Here is a 15763-nt window from a genome sequence, read left to right as displayed (position 1 = left end):
TTAATAATTAACACTCAGATTTACTAGCTAAATCAATCGATTGACCACACTGACTAAGTCGTTAACAAGCAATACGATATCATCCAAATATTAAATATCAACTCTTCACGTCGATATGTCGGAAGATGACACTCCTCCTCCGGCAACTCAGACCCTACGTTCGGATTTAGCTTTCAATACTCATGAGATCGCTGCAGCAAAACCAAACTTATAAATATTCCAAAAGCGTTATATTTGGCATAAGTGTAGCAATCATGCAGCTTGTTTTCCGTCGGTCAAGTCCTTTCTTTAACTTGTGCACCTTTTTTTCTAGCCATACTACATCTTTGACGTTTGAAGTTTGAACTTCCAAAATCCAGCAAAAGAACAAGCACAAATAAGAGTTCGATTTAGAGACATCTTTGACGTTTGAACTTCCAAAATCTAGCAAAAAAAGGACAAGCACAAATAAGAGTTTGATTTAGAGACACCTTTGACGTTTGAAGTTTGAACATCCAAAATCTAGCAAAAGGACAAGTACAAATAAGATTATGATTTAGAGACAATAATGAATAACTTCCTCCGTTACGATGAATATGGATTGAATCGAGCAAATATCACCCAAACAGTTCTTGGGTTAGAAGCACATCCCAGCGGCGGCGAGAGGCGCGTGAGACGGTTTCTCACGTGACTCGTTCCGGTTCAGTGAAGAACCGGTCCGGTTAATTGAGCCCAAGTCTGACTCAATTTTGAGTCGGTTCCCACAGAACCAAAAAGAGGGAGGAAAGAAGGAGAGAGACCTAATTCCCTTTACCTTATCCTCCTCTCGAGCTCTCGTTCCCTTGCCCTCTTTCTGCTTCTCGCTCTCTCCATGCCCCAGTAAACGTCCCCATCATGTCTTCTCGATCCGCTAATGCTTCGCGCCGCCCTCTCCCTCACTCCCTCTTCCTCCTGCCCATCTCCCAATCTCCGTGGTTCCTCTGGCGACCGATGATCCCCACTCTTGAAACGCTCCTGCAGCTACGGTGTCGCGCGGGCGGCCGTTCTCCTTGTCTGGCCCCGGAGTTCTTGGAGGCCGGCCTCCTCGCCGCCGTCATGCTCGCTCGATGCACGTGATTGGAAAGGTCGGTCGGTTAGATCGGGTAGGTTTCTATAAGACTGCTCCGAATCCAACAAATATTTATACCCGAATGGCTGCTTAATCCGATTCAATCGTGTCGAATGGATTCGATACCAAAGGAATCCAATAATGATAACCTAAACAAAGCTAAATCAACATGTGATTGTCATTTGATTTCGTTGGAACAGTTCGTCTTGTGAGTATTTTTTGGATGAAGAAATAAATCACTCATAAAACAATAATAGCTTCTGTACAATTGTATGGTAGCATAGAAATATTATTCTGCATCATACTTTCCTTCTGTAGAGGAAAATTGATTTCTTCTTTCTTATCATAAAGAATAATCTGCAATATTTTCTTTCTTTTTTGGGTAATTTTGTCATGCAATTTTAGTGTTATTGGAATAAGTTTAGAAAATCCATTCAAATAAGAAAAATACATTGATTATTTGCTATCAGCCACCGAAAAGAAGAAGAAGAAGAAGACGAAGAAGAAGAAGAAGATGGAAACAGTCTACTGTGTGTAAAGATAGAAAAGAAGGCGAGAAAGAACACTGGAGCAGAACCAATGGACCTGCTTCAGCTGCCTGAAGAAGATGGAGGAAACTGGCTGGAACCCATCCATGATGTCTCCGGAATATCCGACACTCCACTCCAGTTCGTCTGCTGCTCCGTCGTGCTCGAAGCATAGAATGGAGAGTACGGAGTTGATGATGAAGATACAACGGAGGAGTAGGTAGGGATGGAGGGAGCAGGTAAAGAACTGCCGTCGTTCACAGTCGAACACATGGGCGAAGCGTAATTGGAGTACATGTACTGATCCAAGAGACTCGTCGGAGGGATCCTCGGGTGCTCCTCGCCCCCCTGCAACAGCCTCGTGTACGCCAAGTAATCGGTTATGGTATCCGACGTGGTGGCAGGGGAATTGGACGTCGCAAGCGGGACGGAGAGCGACGGCTGCAGTCGGACGTTCTCCGGGAAATTGAGTTTGGCTCTTCTGCCACGGAAGCGGAGGGCGGCTGCGTCGTACGCCCGCGCTGCCTCCTCGGCAGTCTCGAACGTGCCCAGCCACACCCGCGCCGCCTTGTGGGGATCCCGGATCTCCGCCGCCCATTTTCCCCACGGCCGCTGGCGGACTCCGCGGTACTTCCTTCTCGGCTCGCTTCTCTCCGCCTCTTCCGGGTTGGAGGAAGCAGGGGAGGGCTCTTCCATGGCTGCTGCAGGAACAGGGTATCCTAGTATTGGCAGAGGGCCTCCTTGTGGATACTGCTCTGTTACTATACGAGTACCACAGCACAAAGAACAGAAGGAGTCACCACCGCCATGCAGATGTTAGTCCAAATATATATCGTATGCAGAGGATGTTTGGATAAAGTAGAATGAATGTGCACGAATGAACTCAAGATGATCACATGAAATAACAAGCAAATCACCTGCAACGTCTGGTGATGCGTCGCCTCGGTAGCGTGCGAACTCGCCAAGGCCTTGATGGTGCCTCAACGCCAAGTCAGGCGGCGACGGCACCCGTCTCGTCCGGTTCTGACTGCTTGCGCCGCCACCTTGACCGCCCAGAGACGGGGACGAGTACGAAGAAGAGATGCAGGACAGCGAAGATGAGGAGGAGGAGGAGGAGGAAGACGAGGAAGAGACGACCGACACGGAGTCCACCGCCATCCCAACCGGCCGCGGCCTGCGCTCGGAAGCCATGACATGCGCCAGCGCTGACACTATGGTGGATATCTCCTGCGCCCGATGGTAACTCGAAAGCGGTGCGCCATCACTCGCCTCGGCGGCGAAGCTGTCGTCGGGCAGCTGGTGTGGGTTCGCCACGTTGTGACACATGCGTGAAGCTACTCCTCGAGCGCCTCCTCCTGCTTCTTCTTCTTCTTCTTCGAGGGTACGGTGGCGGATCTTAAGCTATATAAAGAGAAGCAGGCATTGGTTTGGAACGGACGTGTCTCCAAGGGCGCTGCGGCAGTGCATGGCCATGTTTTTTACCGAGACTCCCCAGTTTTCATAGTGACAGTGGATCTGCTCGGGGATGTGATCGAAGAAAGGAAGTGTGAAAGAAAGGAATATGCCCTACACACGCCTTTGACCAGTTACGTTGGATCCGACGGGAATGATGGGGAGAGGAGAATTAGGATCAGGCTTGTGTTGCCGACATGGTTGGTCAACAGTGAGATGAGACCGAGGTTCCAGCCGACTACTACTGCTTCGGATGCGCTCTTGTTCGTCTCCCGGTATCTGTTACGCTTTCTGAGCGTTGCAGAAAGCAACACGGCAGCCGAGAGAGAGAGAGAGAGAGAGAGAGAGAGAGAGAGAGAGAGATGATGGGGTCTAACTCAGGAATAAATGAAGCGTGTCCGACCCATCTTCACTCTTAAGTGTTTTCCTTAATCCTCACGTGCTAAACCTAACATTAAGCTTAACCGAATCTTCGCTGCCCGCCAGAATTTATGATTTGATAGCCACCCATCCGTTTTTGTTTCTTTTTCCCTCTCTTTATACATTTTATTATGATATTTTTTTGGTATTATTGAACAAATTATAATATAATATAAAAATATTATAATTGGATAAAAATTGTTATAATGTTAATTTTATTAAAACAGGTTGAATTGAAGAGTGATTGAGAAGAAGAGAGTCTATGATAAATGTCGTTGTAGCTAAGATTTTACATTCATCTTCACAGAATGTGTGCACCGGTCAGTCATTAATCTCGTGTTGATATCTCCGGTGACAATATCATTATTTTTTATATCGTGAGTATTCCGAATAAATTAATCGTGACAAATTAAGATTAAGACAACTCATAAACATTGAATCTATATAAGTGTATGCCAATCTAATCAGATGTTAGTCATTATTTTTTTAGTACAATAGTCTTACGTTTTAGTTTACCACATATAATCACTTTCATATAAAAAAACTCATTTTTTCTTAGATAAAAGATTAAGATCTTTTTTTCCACTAAGGATTCTCTTTTCGAACTAAGAAACTCGTTAAGAAGGGTCTTACGTTTTCTTTCTCCTTACTTCATTTAAAGTGTCTTTTTTACTTTTTTTTTATTTCATTTCAAGTTTGCTAAGTGCGTGCCATATTATGGTATCATTTGACTTGAGCATAAAAAAAATTATCGTCTAACTACCGAAACCCTTTTTTTTTGTCTCAATAACTAATTTTTTGAATAGAAAGAAGTGTGAATGGAATCCATTAGACATCAAACTTAATATATTTCTAATTAATATCCTATCAAGTTATCTAAGTTTAAGAAAAAATATTTATTTTTGACTTATTATAATCTTTTCCTATCATGCTTTAGACATTCATATATGAAGGTCATTGGTCATCACGATGATCTTAAAACATGATGAAAACTATCATGTATGAAAATCAATATTATATAAATATGAACTAAAAAAAAGAAAAAGTATGAAGGTATCATACATTATATATACTTTACTAAGGGGGCAAAGAGGTCCCACCAATTCACTTGTGAAAATTAAGTGGATTTGGTTGAGCATCTTTCTTGGCATTCAGTAGACTCATCCTCTTTTTCTCCTTACAATCTCCCATGTTTTCCTTACAAAAGGATTGAAAATGGATCTACTTTTTTCTTATGCCCATCTTTTTGTTCTTAGCTTACAAGCACTTGACACATGTCCACCAATTAACTACATGGATACTTGTCGGAAAGTGGAGCTCCATGATGTGCATCAAGGAAAAAGAATATATATATATATATATGATGATGAAGATGATGATGATGATGTATAGTGAGCTAATGATCACTAGGATGTTATTGTATAATTTTTTTAAATAAGTATTTTTAAAAAATAAGAGCAAGAATTTAAGATGAGATTTGACCCCAAGATTTTGCTATCAATAGTCAAATTTTCCAACTAATTATTGACCATATAGATGAAGGATCTTAAAATATGAATACATATTCCTCTAAATTATTTTATATAATTCTACCTGCATTTTAGTGATTTTTGATTTATTTACTTACATGTAAGCTAAGCATATGTGTTCATATAAATTGTAAAAGCTTGCATAATAATGTTCTTTACATAGTACAAATCAATTATTATCTAAAGCTTATATTTATATTAATATCTTAAAAAAACTCTTATGTGCTAAAAATAATACAAGTTTTTAAATTTCTTTTATTAAAAAGAGATAAGGGATGAAGATGGGATTCGATTTCAAAATCTTGCTATCATCGATCAAATCTTCTAAATAAATATTAATAGTACATGTGAAGGCTCCTAAAATATGAAGGGATATTATTCAAAGCGGTATATTATATATGTATAGGTCCTAAAAATATACCACATGAAAGGAAAGGGTTGTAATCCAACAAAACCATGGTTAGGTGATGTACATGTCGACCTAAGTTGGAAAGAGACTATCTTATAAGAAATTTGGTCCACAGTTCGGCCAAATGTGGGTGTCGTTTATGTTTGGCATGATTGAAATGTGCCATACGATTCGAAGCACAACGTAAGTAACTCCATGACCTACGGAGGAGATCAACTCCGATTGAGGTTGCACGAATCACGAGGAGAATCTCGACGCGTCTCGCTCGTTCACGTAGCCTTCAGAGTTCGCATCGGTGATGTCAAATCATGACCATGAAAGCATCGGAAGCGTTGGTGATCGCTACGTGTCACGTTGCTGTCCGTCCGCTTGTCACGCCGCCCTCGTCGTGTATCACATTTTATTCTTTTTCTTTTGTCGGAATAAGACTTTAAATTTAATCTATCACATTTCATCCGAATGAATGTTATTATATTTTGGAACATTATGAATTGGAATAACAATGCGGATCACGAAGCGAGCTTTTTTTTTATGGAGCGAGTGACCTAATTATGGTTGAAAGAAACCTTGCTAATAATGTCACTTTTAAGCCACCTATTATAGAGGTATCACATATCATGTTTATATAGAAAATAAAAAGAAAACTATTTAATCCGAATTCTTAGTGCGAGGTGGATGATTAGATCAAATTAATCTTTTATACTCATACCGAAAAAAGATATTGAAACATAGTTTAATAGTATTAACATGTTGAATCCAAGAACATATGAGAACACCCGATATGCTCAAATTAGTATTTTACTTAATATATAATGAATAATAATAATAAAGATCCTTATTAGTGTGCTTCTTAAAATAATAGAAGACGAGATATCGATAAAGATGTTTTATAATTTTATTCGATGGTAATATAAACCAGAGATAGATAGGAAATCAGAGGCAAAAAGTATAGATCAATTTTACTATATATATATATATATATATTATTAAGAAAATATCATCCTAAAAATCTAATAAAATGCAATGGATTACTTAGGGTGGCGTCACATCTCGATCATTTTCATGAGTGACTCAGTCCACCTAAATAGTAGCGTCTAATCTATGAGTCATTCAGTCCACTTGAAATGTCTTTTTAGGTGCCATTAAACGCATCGAAAAGTTGGGAGAAAGATAAAGCTAAAACAAATAAACATGAAAACAAACGTAGAGAGTTGCTTTGACTACCAATACATAATGACTTGACCACCTCCCCCGAATGATGTGTACTAAGCCACATCAAGCGAGAAAGAAGACTCTACTCGGTTTGATAAAGACACATCGTGTGAGGCCATTATGCCGCCATCGTTTCTTTTCCGTGTGTTCGATGCCAAGTATTTTGTCCACGTTCCTCTCATGGTGATACTTGTCCTCTTCCACCTCCAATTCCACTTTCATCAAAGAGAGAGAGAGAGAGAGAGAGAGTGTGTGTGTGTGTGTGTGTGAGTTAGTGAGGTCTCTATCATGCCTCCCACTACATAGTTTGATGAAAAAGCTCTCGAGATGCTTGAGATTGAAGGTTGGGCAACCCTTTGGATTATTCATAAAGAAAAGTGTTTCCCGTACCGAACTCTTGTGTCGGTGTTGATGAGTCCATCTTCTTCTTCTAAAACATTCATAGTAGAATGATATTTGGGGAATAATAATATTTATTTAGAAGGTGACCTTTGAACACATTGTAAGGGTTTACGGATTCTATTTTACTCGTAGAAATTTTGTTGCTTGCATAAACATTTTTATAACATTTTTCTTTACTTTTTCGTTTAAGATAAATTCTCGATGTCACAACATAAGTCACGAACCTTCGCGATTTATTACGGCGGCCATATCAACCTGTTGTGACTTGAGTCGTGACTTTCTTGCAATATTTACCCGAACTCAAATTAAGTTCAACTTGTTATGTTTACATTTACTATTTGATATTTCTCTGAACTCAATTTATATATATATATTTAGATTTATGTGGGTTGGATCGATCCGATATTCATATAATTTAAATCACAAAAAATGCAACAAAGTCTTTAATATATATTATAATGTGCTGATCTCGAATCCTTTCTTCGTCGCTTACCTAACTAAGAATAACATAGTGATGGCCTAATTTGCAAAGCCATGAGGTAAATATGGTAGTAAACCATGCATGCATCAACAAAATAAATATATGATTGAGAGTTAACAGTGAAAGGAAATGTCATGAAGTAGGAGGGTCTACTTGTGTAAAGAATAATTCTAATGTAGGTTTAGGCTAAGCTCGAGAACTTGGAATCATGGCGGCGGCCTTGAAGCAGAAACCAGTAAAATCGATGAGCTTGTTTGACTCACGGATCAGGATGACTTTGATTCCCTTGTTTTTAGCGGCTTCAATGACGAGGCAAGAGATCAGACTACCGTGTGTTGCTGGGGCAGATGCCGTGACTTGATGAGCTGAAAAGGTCAAAGTCAACATCATCCTTCCGAAAGTCGCCCGGTCAAATTCTAAAGCTGTGAACGGGAAGCAGCAGCAGCCGCAGCTCCTCCTGTTCTTGCATCCTCATAAAATGAGAACAAAGTCTCTTCAATCTCTCAGCATTTCATGGAGTAGGTGAAGTCTGCAACTCTAAAATGCTGGTAGTCGAACTTCGATTGATCTCGTCCAGGTCAAACTTGAAGTATCTAAAGTCAAATACAATGAATCCCGCATCGCCATTTGAAGGATCTCATAATGCTTTTGGCAAGGTGGAGACCTAAAGTCAGATTCAAGAACTGCAACTGGGTGGGGATGGATTCCTCCACCATCACCCTGCACGACACGGTGAAAAACTGCACCGCCGAAGTCAACGCTTGTCCGCTTCGAAGACTTCGAGGTGGCGGCGCTGAGCTTCCAGAATCCAAAGCAGTCAACGTCGTCACGGGAGTCAACTAATGCGAGATAAAGTAATATTGCAACTGGAGCCGTTTTTTGAAGTCCAACGACGACGACCGATACCAAACCACGCCTGATTCGAGTAATTTTTTGAAGTATATTGTGCTTGTCGGTGACATGATGTGTTGATCTTTATCGTAGTAAAACATGATGAGAATGAGACTAATTAGGAACTGCTGATAACCTAATCTTTTGAAGTCAACTGTTCTTTCCGCTCTATGTTCCAAAAGTTCGGACCATAAAAAATGCAGTGCTGAGTAGATGAAATAGGCTTTAGCTTTACCCAAACGAGTCAGTGATCTGCCACTGGAAGCTGATACGAGACACAGTTTTATGACGAAATATTGCATCGATATTACATCACAGATTCAGGGAAATTAAATCAGAGATGAAAACGCTAGTGATTTTGCAAGCATGTTGATCTTAATCAGTAATACCACAGTTTCCGGTGACACTGATATGGAAACAACTTGGTGAATTAGGTAACTGAAGAGGCCACCACAAGTTGATTTTGGAGCTGAAGAATCTAAGAAGCCAAATTAGATCATTATATGCACATGTTTTGTGAAACAAAAATACCATAGCATTTAAAACAAAAGGGAAAGAAAATACAGGAACACGCAATCGTCAACGAGGAATGCGCTTGATCGTTTTACAGCACCAGAAAGTCACATTCAGACATACATAAAGTCAATTTTGCAGGAAATATCAAAGGTTTATTCAATCTTGCGACAGGTTAAACACTTGAGAGTGGAGACGACATGGTCTTGAGAGCAACATAAAGGGTCAACGTTCCAATTAGAATAGATTGGACCACTTTTGATGTAAATATTTCCACTGGTAAGATGGCAAAGCATGATGAGGTCAATAATGCAAAAAAATTCAACATCATCTATGCCTTGGCGTCTCGGGCAATGACAAGGCTGATACAACGATAAGGTAGATGCAGTAGATGGACAGATACTATCATATACGAAGGCTTGTGCCTTCCATCAAATATAGCCTTAGAAAAGGCCACAAAAGCTTCATGATACTTCATCGGGAGCCATTTAATTTGACTTCCACCATAAACCAACAGTCTTATGTATGCCAGTCGTTGCAGGTTTCCAAAGAACAAACAATCAGATCAACTCTGGCCTTCAAATCATCATCATTCTCCACTTGCTTAGTTTTCTGCATTTCATAACCAGCAAAAACAATGTCAGTGAAGATTTGGGAATCCAAGGCAAATTGTTGTTTGCTTTATCAGTAAACTAAAGTGAAGATTACATCAACAGCAGCAAGGAAATAAGACATCCCAGTTTTGAGATCCTTCACAACCAAAAGTTGAAATATTATGCACCAAATGTTCTAATAGTTAGAGCAGGAAAAACTGTAAACTTCAGTCAGAGACAAGCTAATGCTAATAAGATGAAGCATAAAGCTGATACACCTTAGACTGAAAATATAAATGTAATGATATCAGTTTCCCAGAATTGGATTGGTCCACATGAATATTAAGACTGTCTCTAATATCCATATAGTATCTGCAACTGCCATGTCAACCAGGGTCCTTTGAATCTTCTGATGGTTCTAACATTAGAATTTTTAAATGTAATATATGAATCCAAGAAAAAGATCCTACACATTAAGAATGCAAGTTTCTTTGTGGAACCTAAATTGTAAATTGCTTTTAATTGATATGGAGAACCATCTTCAAAACGTATCACATTATTCTGGGCAGACGATCGAAGACCCATCTCAGTCAAGCCATGCAAGAGATTTTTGTTCACGGGTCCTCCACCTGAAAACCAAGTGTCACAAATCACAATATACGAAAACCAATGCTTTTCCAAATGGCAATTCAGATCATTCTGATTAATTCAAGGCATGTTCTAAAATTCTGCAACTGTAAATATCATGTGTATAGCTTAGAAGACTCATTGTTGCTGAGAATCTAAGTTGATGCATTATGAATGGAAGCATCAAGAAGAGAATTATTTCAATCCATTCATTGATGTCATCTTCCTTAAAAAGGCCAATGCCATCAATCAGAGGGAGTTACATTCCATGTTAGATTGAGAAATTCCTGATCAAAATTAAATTATTTGTGGTACGCATAATGGAACATGAGAAGGTACAAAACAAGTAAAAACAAAAAGAAGTATGCAATTGACCTCGACAAAATTCTTAAAATGAAGTAACTTGGATAGCAATTCCATGTACCTTATAATTGCTCATGAGATTTGACAAAATTTTATTTTGTCAATAACCAAACACAACCTTTAGTTTGTTTATCTAGACTTAGGACCAACATTGGTAATATTATACAAGGTTCGCCGTGCCACTCAAAATGGTACGATACGGGCGACACATATCGGTCCGACAAGGAACTAGCACATGGATTGCCCTGAATCAGGCGATTTATAAGAGGGGACCCTTTATCGGATTATACGGGGTCTGTATCAGGCGGAACGATCGAAATTCGACTGTTACCAATGATGGGCTATGAATTGTGGATTTCAAATGGTCCATTTGACCATTTGAATAAGAAGATAAGGTTTTTAAGCCCTTTTCTCCCCGTCTTTCATTGCCTTTTACTCTATCAAATTCTCCTGCTCTCTCAATTTCTTTTTCACTCACAGCTTTCTCCCATTCTCCTATTTGCACCCTCTTAAACTCAATAAAGTTGTAATTTGTGGATTGGATCAAGTTTGGGAGGCTAATTTAGGATGATTAACACCTAAGTTAGAGGAAGAACACTCTAATGATAGGTATGTAATTAATTTTTAGAATTTTGTTGATTTATGAGATGATGAAATCTATTATATGTTTTAAATGTTGTTTGGCATATTTATGATGATAGAATAGGGTTAGTTAGAGAGTAATTAAGGCTTTTAATGCTATGGTTCTAAATGTTGTTGTTTGGCATATTTATGACAATAGAATAGGGTTAGTTAGGGAGTAATTAAGACATTTAATGTTATGATTTGTGTGTTAATGTTGATTTAATTGAAACTAGACACATATTAGGTGAAAATTTTGTTTTTAATGCATATTGGGTGATTTCATGTTTGTGATGATAGAAGAGATTTAATTATATTTTAATTAAGTTTTTAAATACTTGACTAATGGTTTTAAACATATGCTACTTATAGCAAGAAAGGAGGCCAAGAAAATATTTGTAGATGATTTAAGGTCGATCAATATTTACATATTATCGATCGTAAGACCAAAGCTTATACGGACAAAGATATCCATAACGTTGATAAATTCATATTCAGAGTAATTTATAATATAGTATTTTAATATTTAAAAAAATTCTTACTAACGAAATCATTTGTCTTGCAACGTATTATCTAAATCTGGTAATTTAATTTTGGTATATTCTTAGAATGCAATCATATTTATCGTCAGTACTAAAAAATGTTATAAATCGACTCATGCCAAATAGTGTCAATGCAGCCAATGTTATTATCGAGAGCTGACTATTTTGGGAAACAGTTGGTTTATTCTTCGATAATGTAGTTGTATTGTGTTATTACAATATGGATCTCGGTAAGGGAAAGTTACACACATATTGATTATAAACTAAATTTGATATTAATTATTTGTTATGCTAATAAAAGTCTTATATATATCTTTTTTAGTCAAGTGGTGGCTATAATTTGGAGGGTCCACACCAAATTTAAAAGAAAGATTACCGTCTATATACTTTCATAGATGACGACATCGAGTGATTGCGAACATAACTGGTCAAGATTTATACTGATTCACACAAAGGTTCGCAATAGACTATCGTATAGACGACTAGAGAAATTGGTATATATCACCGAGCTGGACAAGGAGCAAAAGGAACCAGAGATTGATCCCATCAACCTTGAATATTACAACTAAGATTCACAGTTGATGTTAGAATGGGTTAAAGTAGCAGAGAACCAAGAGGATCCTTTACTTGATGAGGTGGGAGATCCTCAACATCCTTTGTATTTTATCACTGAGGTAATAGAAGAAAGGAAGCTCATCCCTAGCAAGAGGAAGATCCTCCTCGATCAGAATGTGAAGGAAGGAGTCGAACAACATCGAGGCCAGACTACTTGAGAAACCAAAGACACCAACCATCGTAGTCGTCCGCCCGACGTGCAAAGGCAAAAGGAAAAGCAATAGTATTAGCCGTACCGTTAGAAAGAATCAAGTCGGGTGATGAGACATAATCTCAATCGCAATTAACAATCTGCTCGGTCTGTAGACATGGTAACAACGTGGACAACAATGCCTCGATCGATGATGACGATGACGCCGGGGGATCAATGGTCTTGTCTACATAGTTTGAGGGTGGCGCATGGACCGAGGAGTTATATTTTACGTATGTCACTAAGTTTCAGATCATGAAGCTCAATGAAGTACTGGTCAGGTTTATACACGGAAAAGGAAGGGAAAGGCAATGGATGATTTTCAGCATATACGATAAAGATTACACGATATAGACACAAAGCAGAGCTTTTCATATTCCTAGTCCTCGTATTATGGAGAATCATATAGCCAATAGCAGTACAATGATAATTGGTCATTCCTCTCCAAACAGCAGTATGGTGATCGGTCTTATGATACGAAGTAGTAGATTAGTGGCGAAACTAAAAGTTTTGGCATTCGCTAACCTCCACATCAATGCATGCCACAATCATACTTGCCTTAGGAGTCACCTCGGGCATGTATGGTTTATAACGATCAAACTACAACCATCACCATATTGATGCACCAATGACATATGGTGTATCATCATACTATGTCATGGGATCAATTTCAAGATTGAGTTTGAGAAACATAACATATTGATATATGCATACATAAGATTGAGGACCTCAATCCACCGATCATGGAGTCTCGTTATTCTTTTTGATGGTAGAACCAGATATATCTATCAATCAATCCATTTATTACTTGATTCATTTGAATCTTAAAATTTAACTTGTAATTTAACAATTCAAATTATTTCTTTGCAGATAATTCAATATCAATTTAACAAAGCTACTCCTCAAAACTTGAAAAAGATATGTTTTAGTATGCTTTCCTAATTTAGAATATTTTTGGTGAAATTATACTGAATTTACATTTAATTCCAAATTAAAAACCCTAATCTAAGTTTTTTTTTCTTCTATTTTTCATGTAATTTTGGATGGTTTTCTGGCTAATTTTTTGTGTTGTTGGCATGCACCTTTGTGCCGACACTCAGTACAGTGGTATGGGTGGCACGTGTCGTGCTGGCTGTCGACCGACACGTCAACTCAGACTAGTAAGGCAAACCTTTATATTATGTGCTTAATTATTCCAAAATGAAATAAACAAATGCATAAAATATCTGCATGGAGGCAGGAAAATACATGAACATGCACACACCTGTAAGCTATGAGTTAAACCAGATATTAGAACCTAATGTCTAATACATCATTCTCCAGAGGGTTAAAAACCAAAAGGGCACAAACCTTCCTTACTGGACTATTCGAATAATTTCAGTGCAGAACTTGTACACTTGCTAATTCTGAGCTTCTATTAATTGCTTTTTTCGGTTGCAAGTATCCGATAGATGCATACCAACGCCAAATACATTATCCATTGTGAACTCTCCTTACCAGAACTCATAGTATGATAATGCCCAATTGGTATCTTGAATGGCATACATGTTATCCCATTTACATTGAGAATTCAAGACTTCAAACAGGAGGTTTTATGATGCAACAACCTTCTCGGCCTTGCCTCAAAGAAAATTATAGGGAATAAAATCACTAATAAAACCGAAATCAACATCTCACAATTTCAGATCACAAGCACAAATTTAAGAGTCCTGTGCTGCAAAAACATTCTTGAGTTCGTCCAGGAGATAATAAAGGGACAATGACCCTAAATAAAACTGAAACAAACAACCTAAAAATGTTAGATCCCAAAACACAAACTTACCTCTCCCTCACACTTTGTGCAGAGCTTCTCGAACTCATCAGGCTCACAATCGGCTAACCTAGGAGCCTCAATGAGGCGGAACAACCAAGAGTATAATGAGCATCTTGCAGAATCACTTAAGTAATATATGCCGATGCAAAAATAGAAGTATCCAATTCTGGTTTAAGACAAACAGTTTGCTTCAGTTTGCCATCAGCCCCAAATGCGCCGTTTTCTCTGTAGCTAGAAACTGTGTAACGAAGTTCATCGTACATTTAGTGATAAGTATTTAGCTATGACCAGTAACTTCATCTAGAAAATGCGGCCAACCAAGATCCAATTCATGGCTTCTCCTAGTTTTCATGATACCATTATACGAAGAAGCTTAAACTTATAATAAGACAGCACAAGTATGGCGGCAAGCAACAAGGGAAGAGGCCAAAGATTGAAGCTTTCATGACAGCACAAAGGTACCTAGGCGTAGTCGGCTCAACTGGCGGTCATGGCGACGGTGAGTTGGTCGGGCAGGCCGGTGGCGACGCCCTCGGAGATGGCGGTATTTCGTCGAACAGGTGGAAGGCAATATGGCAGAACGTGGATTGGTCTGAGTAACTATCACGAACCTGCACCAAATGCATACAGGTCGCCACCCTCTGATTGGAGAAACATAAAATACATGTGTGGAGATATATAAATCATTTTTATCATAGTAATTAAATAATATCTTATAATATAATAAACTAAATTAGCTAAAAAATGTATATTTTTAAGATCTATAATACATATTGAAGCTTTTTTTGCTGAAAGAAAAAATATTAATAATTAAGACATAAATACATTATATTATTAATTATATATAATACATATTGAAGTTAAACTTAGAGCTACAAACATAAAAACACACTTAACTTCATAATTATATAAATATGTATATATATACACATGTAATTTTTCCTTAATAACCTAAAGCTTATCTATTTGTCACCAGAGTTAATCTTCATTAGCAAATTAAATGATAATTAAAACTATAATTTACATTAATAACCTTTTAAGATTCATTATCAGACACTTCATATGTTAAGGACAATAGGAATATGCTGTATCTTAATAATAGATAAATATATATTATACTAAAATTTATACAGATAAACAAAGTATTATGCCAATGGATCATGTCCTATGTGATTTCCATAAAGATCTTGGACTCAAATTTCTAGCTTTATGATTTATCTTTTATATAAAATATATATATATACATTTATATAATGAATCAATGAGATACGGGGATTCCGTCGAGAACATTCCTCGTCGGGCTGCTCCCTTTTGCCTTAGTAATCTTATTTGATGGTTGCTACATAGCCCATTTATGCTGAAGGAAAAATCACGACCGTCAATCTGACATCAGCACTAATCTCAACAACTTCTCGACATTGGCCCCGTAACACTTGTATCCATTTGAATGATGCTCCAGCTGTTCCCTGTTCATGT

At 38.1% G+C, this 15763-nt stretch overlaps 1 protein-coding gene and 2 long non-coding RNA genes across 3 annotated transcripts; 1 reads left to right on the top strand and 2 right to left on the bottom strand.

Annotated features, from left to right (window-relative positions):
* The first annotated feature begins 737 nt into the window (after positions 1 to 737).
* LOC135629346 (uncharacterized) lies at positions 738 to 3570 on the top strand. The gene is made up of 2 exons (XR_010493205.1): positions 738 to 1121; positions 1558 to 3570. It is a non-coding gene; the product is annotated as an uncharacterized LOC135629346 (long non-coding RNA).
* Positions 1523 to 2940, bottom strand: LOC135629340 (ethylene-responsive transcription factor ABR1-like). Its single transcript, XM_065136557.1, has 2 exons — positions 2532 to 2940; positions 1523 to 2375 (listed from the first exon to the last, which is right to left on the bottom strand). Exons 1-2 carry the CDS (start codon positions 2938 to 2940, stop codon positions 1678 to 1680), a joined length of 1107 nt encoding a protein of 368 aa, XP_064992629.1. The 3' UTR covers positions 1523 to 1677.
* Positions 3571 to 8962: 5392 nt separating the features above from the next.
* On the bottom strand, positions 8963 to 14922 carry LOC135629336 (uncharacterized). Its single transcript, XR_010493200.1, has 2 exons — positions 14750 to 14922; positions 8963 to 9535 (listed from the first exon to the last, which is right to left on the bottom strand). It is a non-coding gene; the product is annotated as an uncharacterized LOC135629336 (long non-coding RNA).
* Between the last annotated feature and the right edge of the window lie 841 nt (positions 14923 to 15763).

Source organism: Musa acuminata, chromosome BXJ1-3 (assembly GCF_036884655.1).
Source record: "Musa acuminata AAA Group cultivar baxijiao chromosome BXJ1-3, Cavendish_Baxijiao_AAA, whole genome shotgun sequence".
Taxonomy (NCBI): domain Eukaryota; kingdom Viridiplantae; phylum Streptophyta; class Magnoliopsida; order Zingiberales; family Musaceae; genus Musa; species Musa acuminata.
This window is presented reverse-complemented; position numbering and strand designations above follow the sequence as displayed.

What these genes read in the sequence shown, in the direction of transcription:
- LOC135629340 (XM_065136557.1), bottom strand. Translation starts at nt 2,940, where the DNA reads ATGTGTCACAACGTGGCGAACCCACACCAGCTGCCCGACGACAGCTTC. An exon ending in CGCATCACCAGACGTTGCAG is followed by an intron (nt 2,376 to 2,531) that starts GTGATTTGCTTG and finishes GTACTCGTATAG; the next exon opens with TAACAGAGCAGTATCCACAA.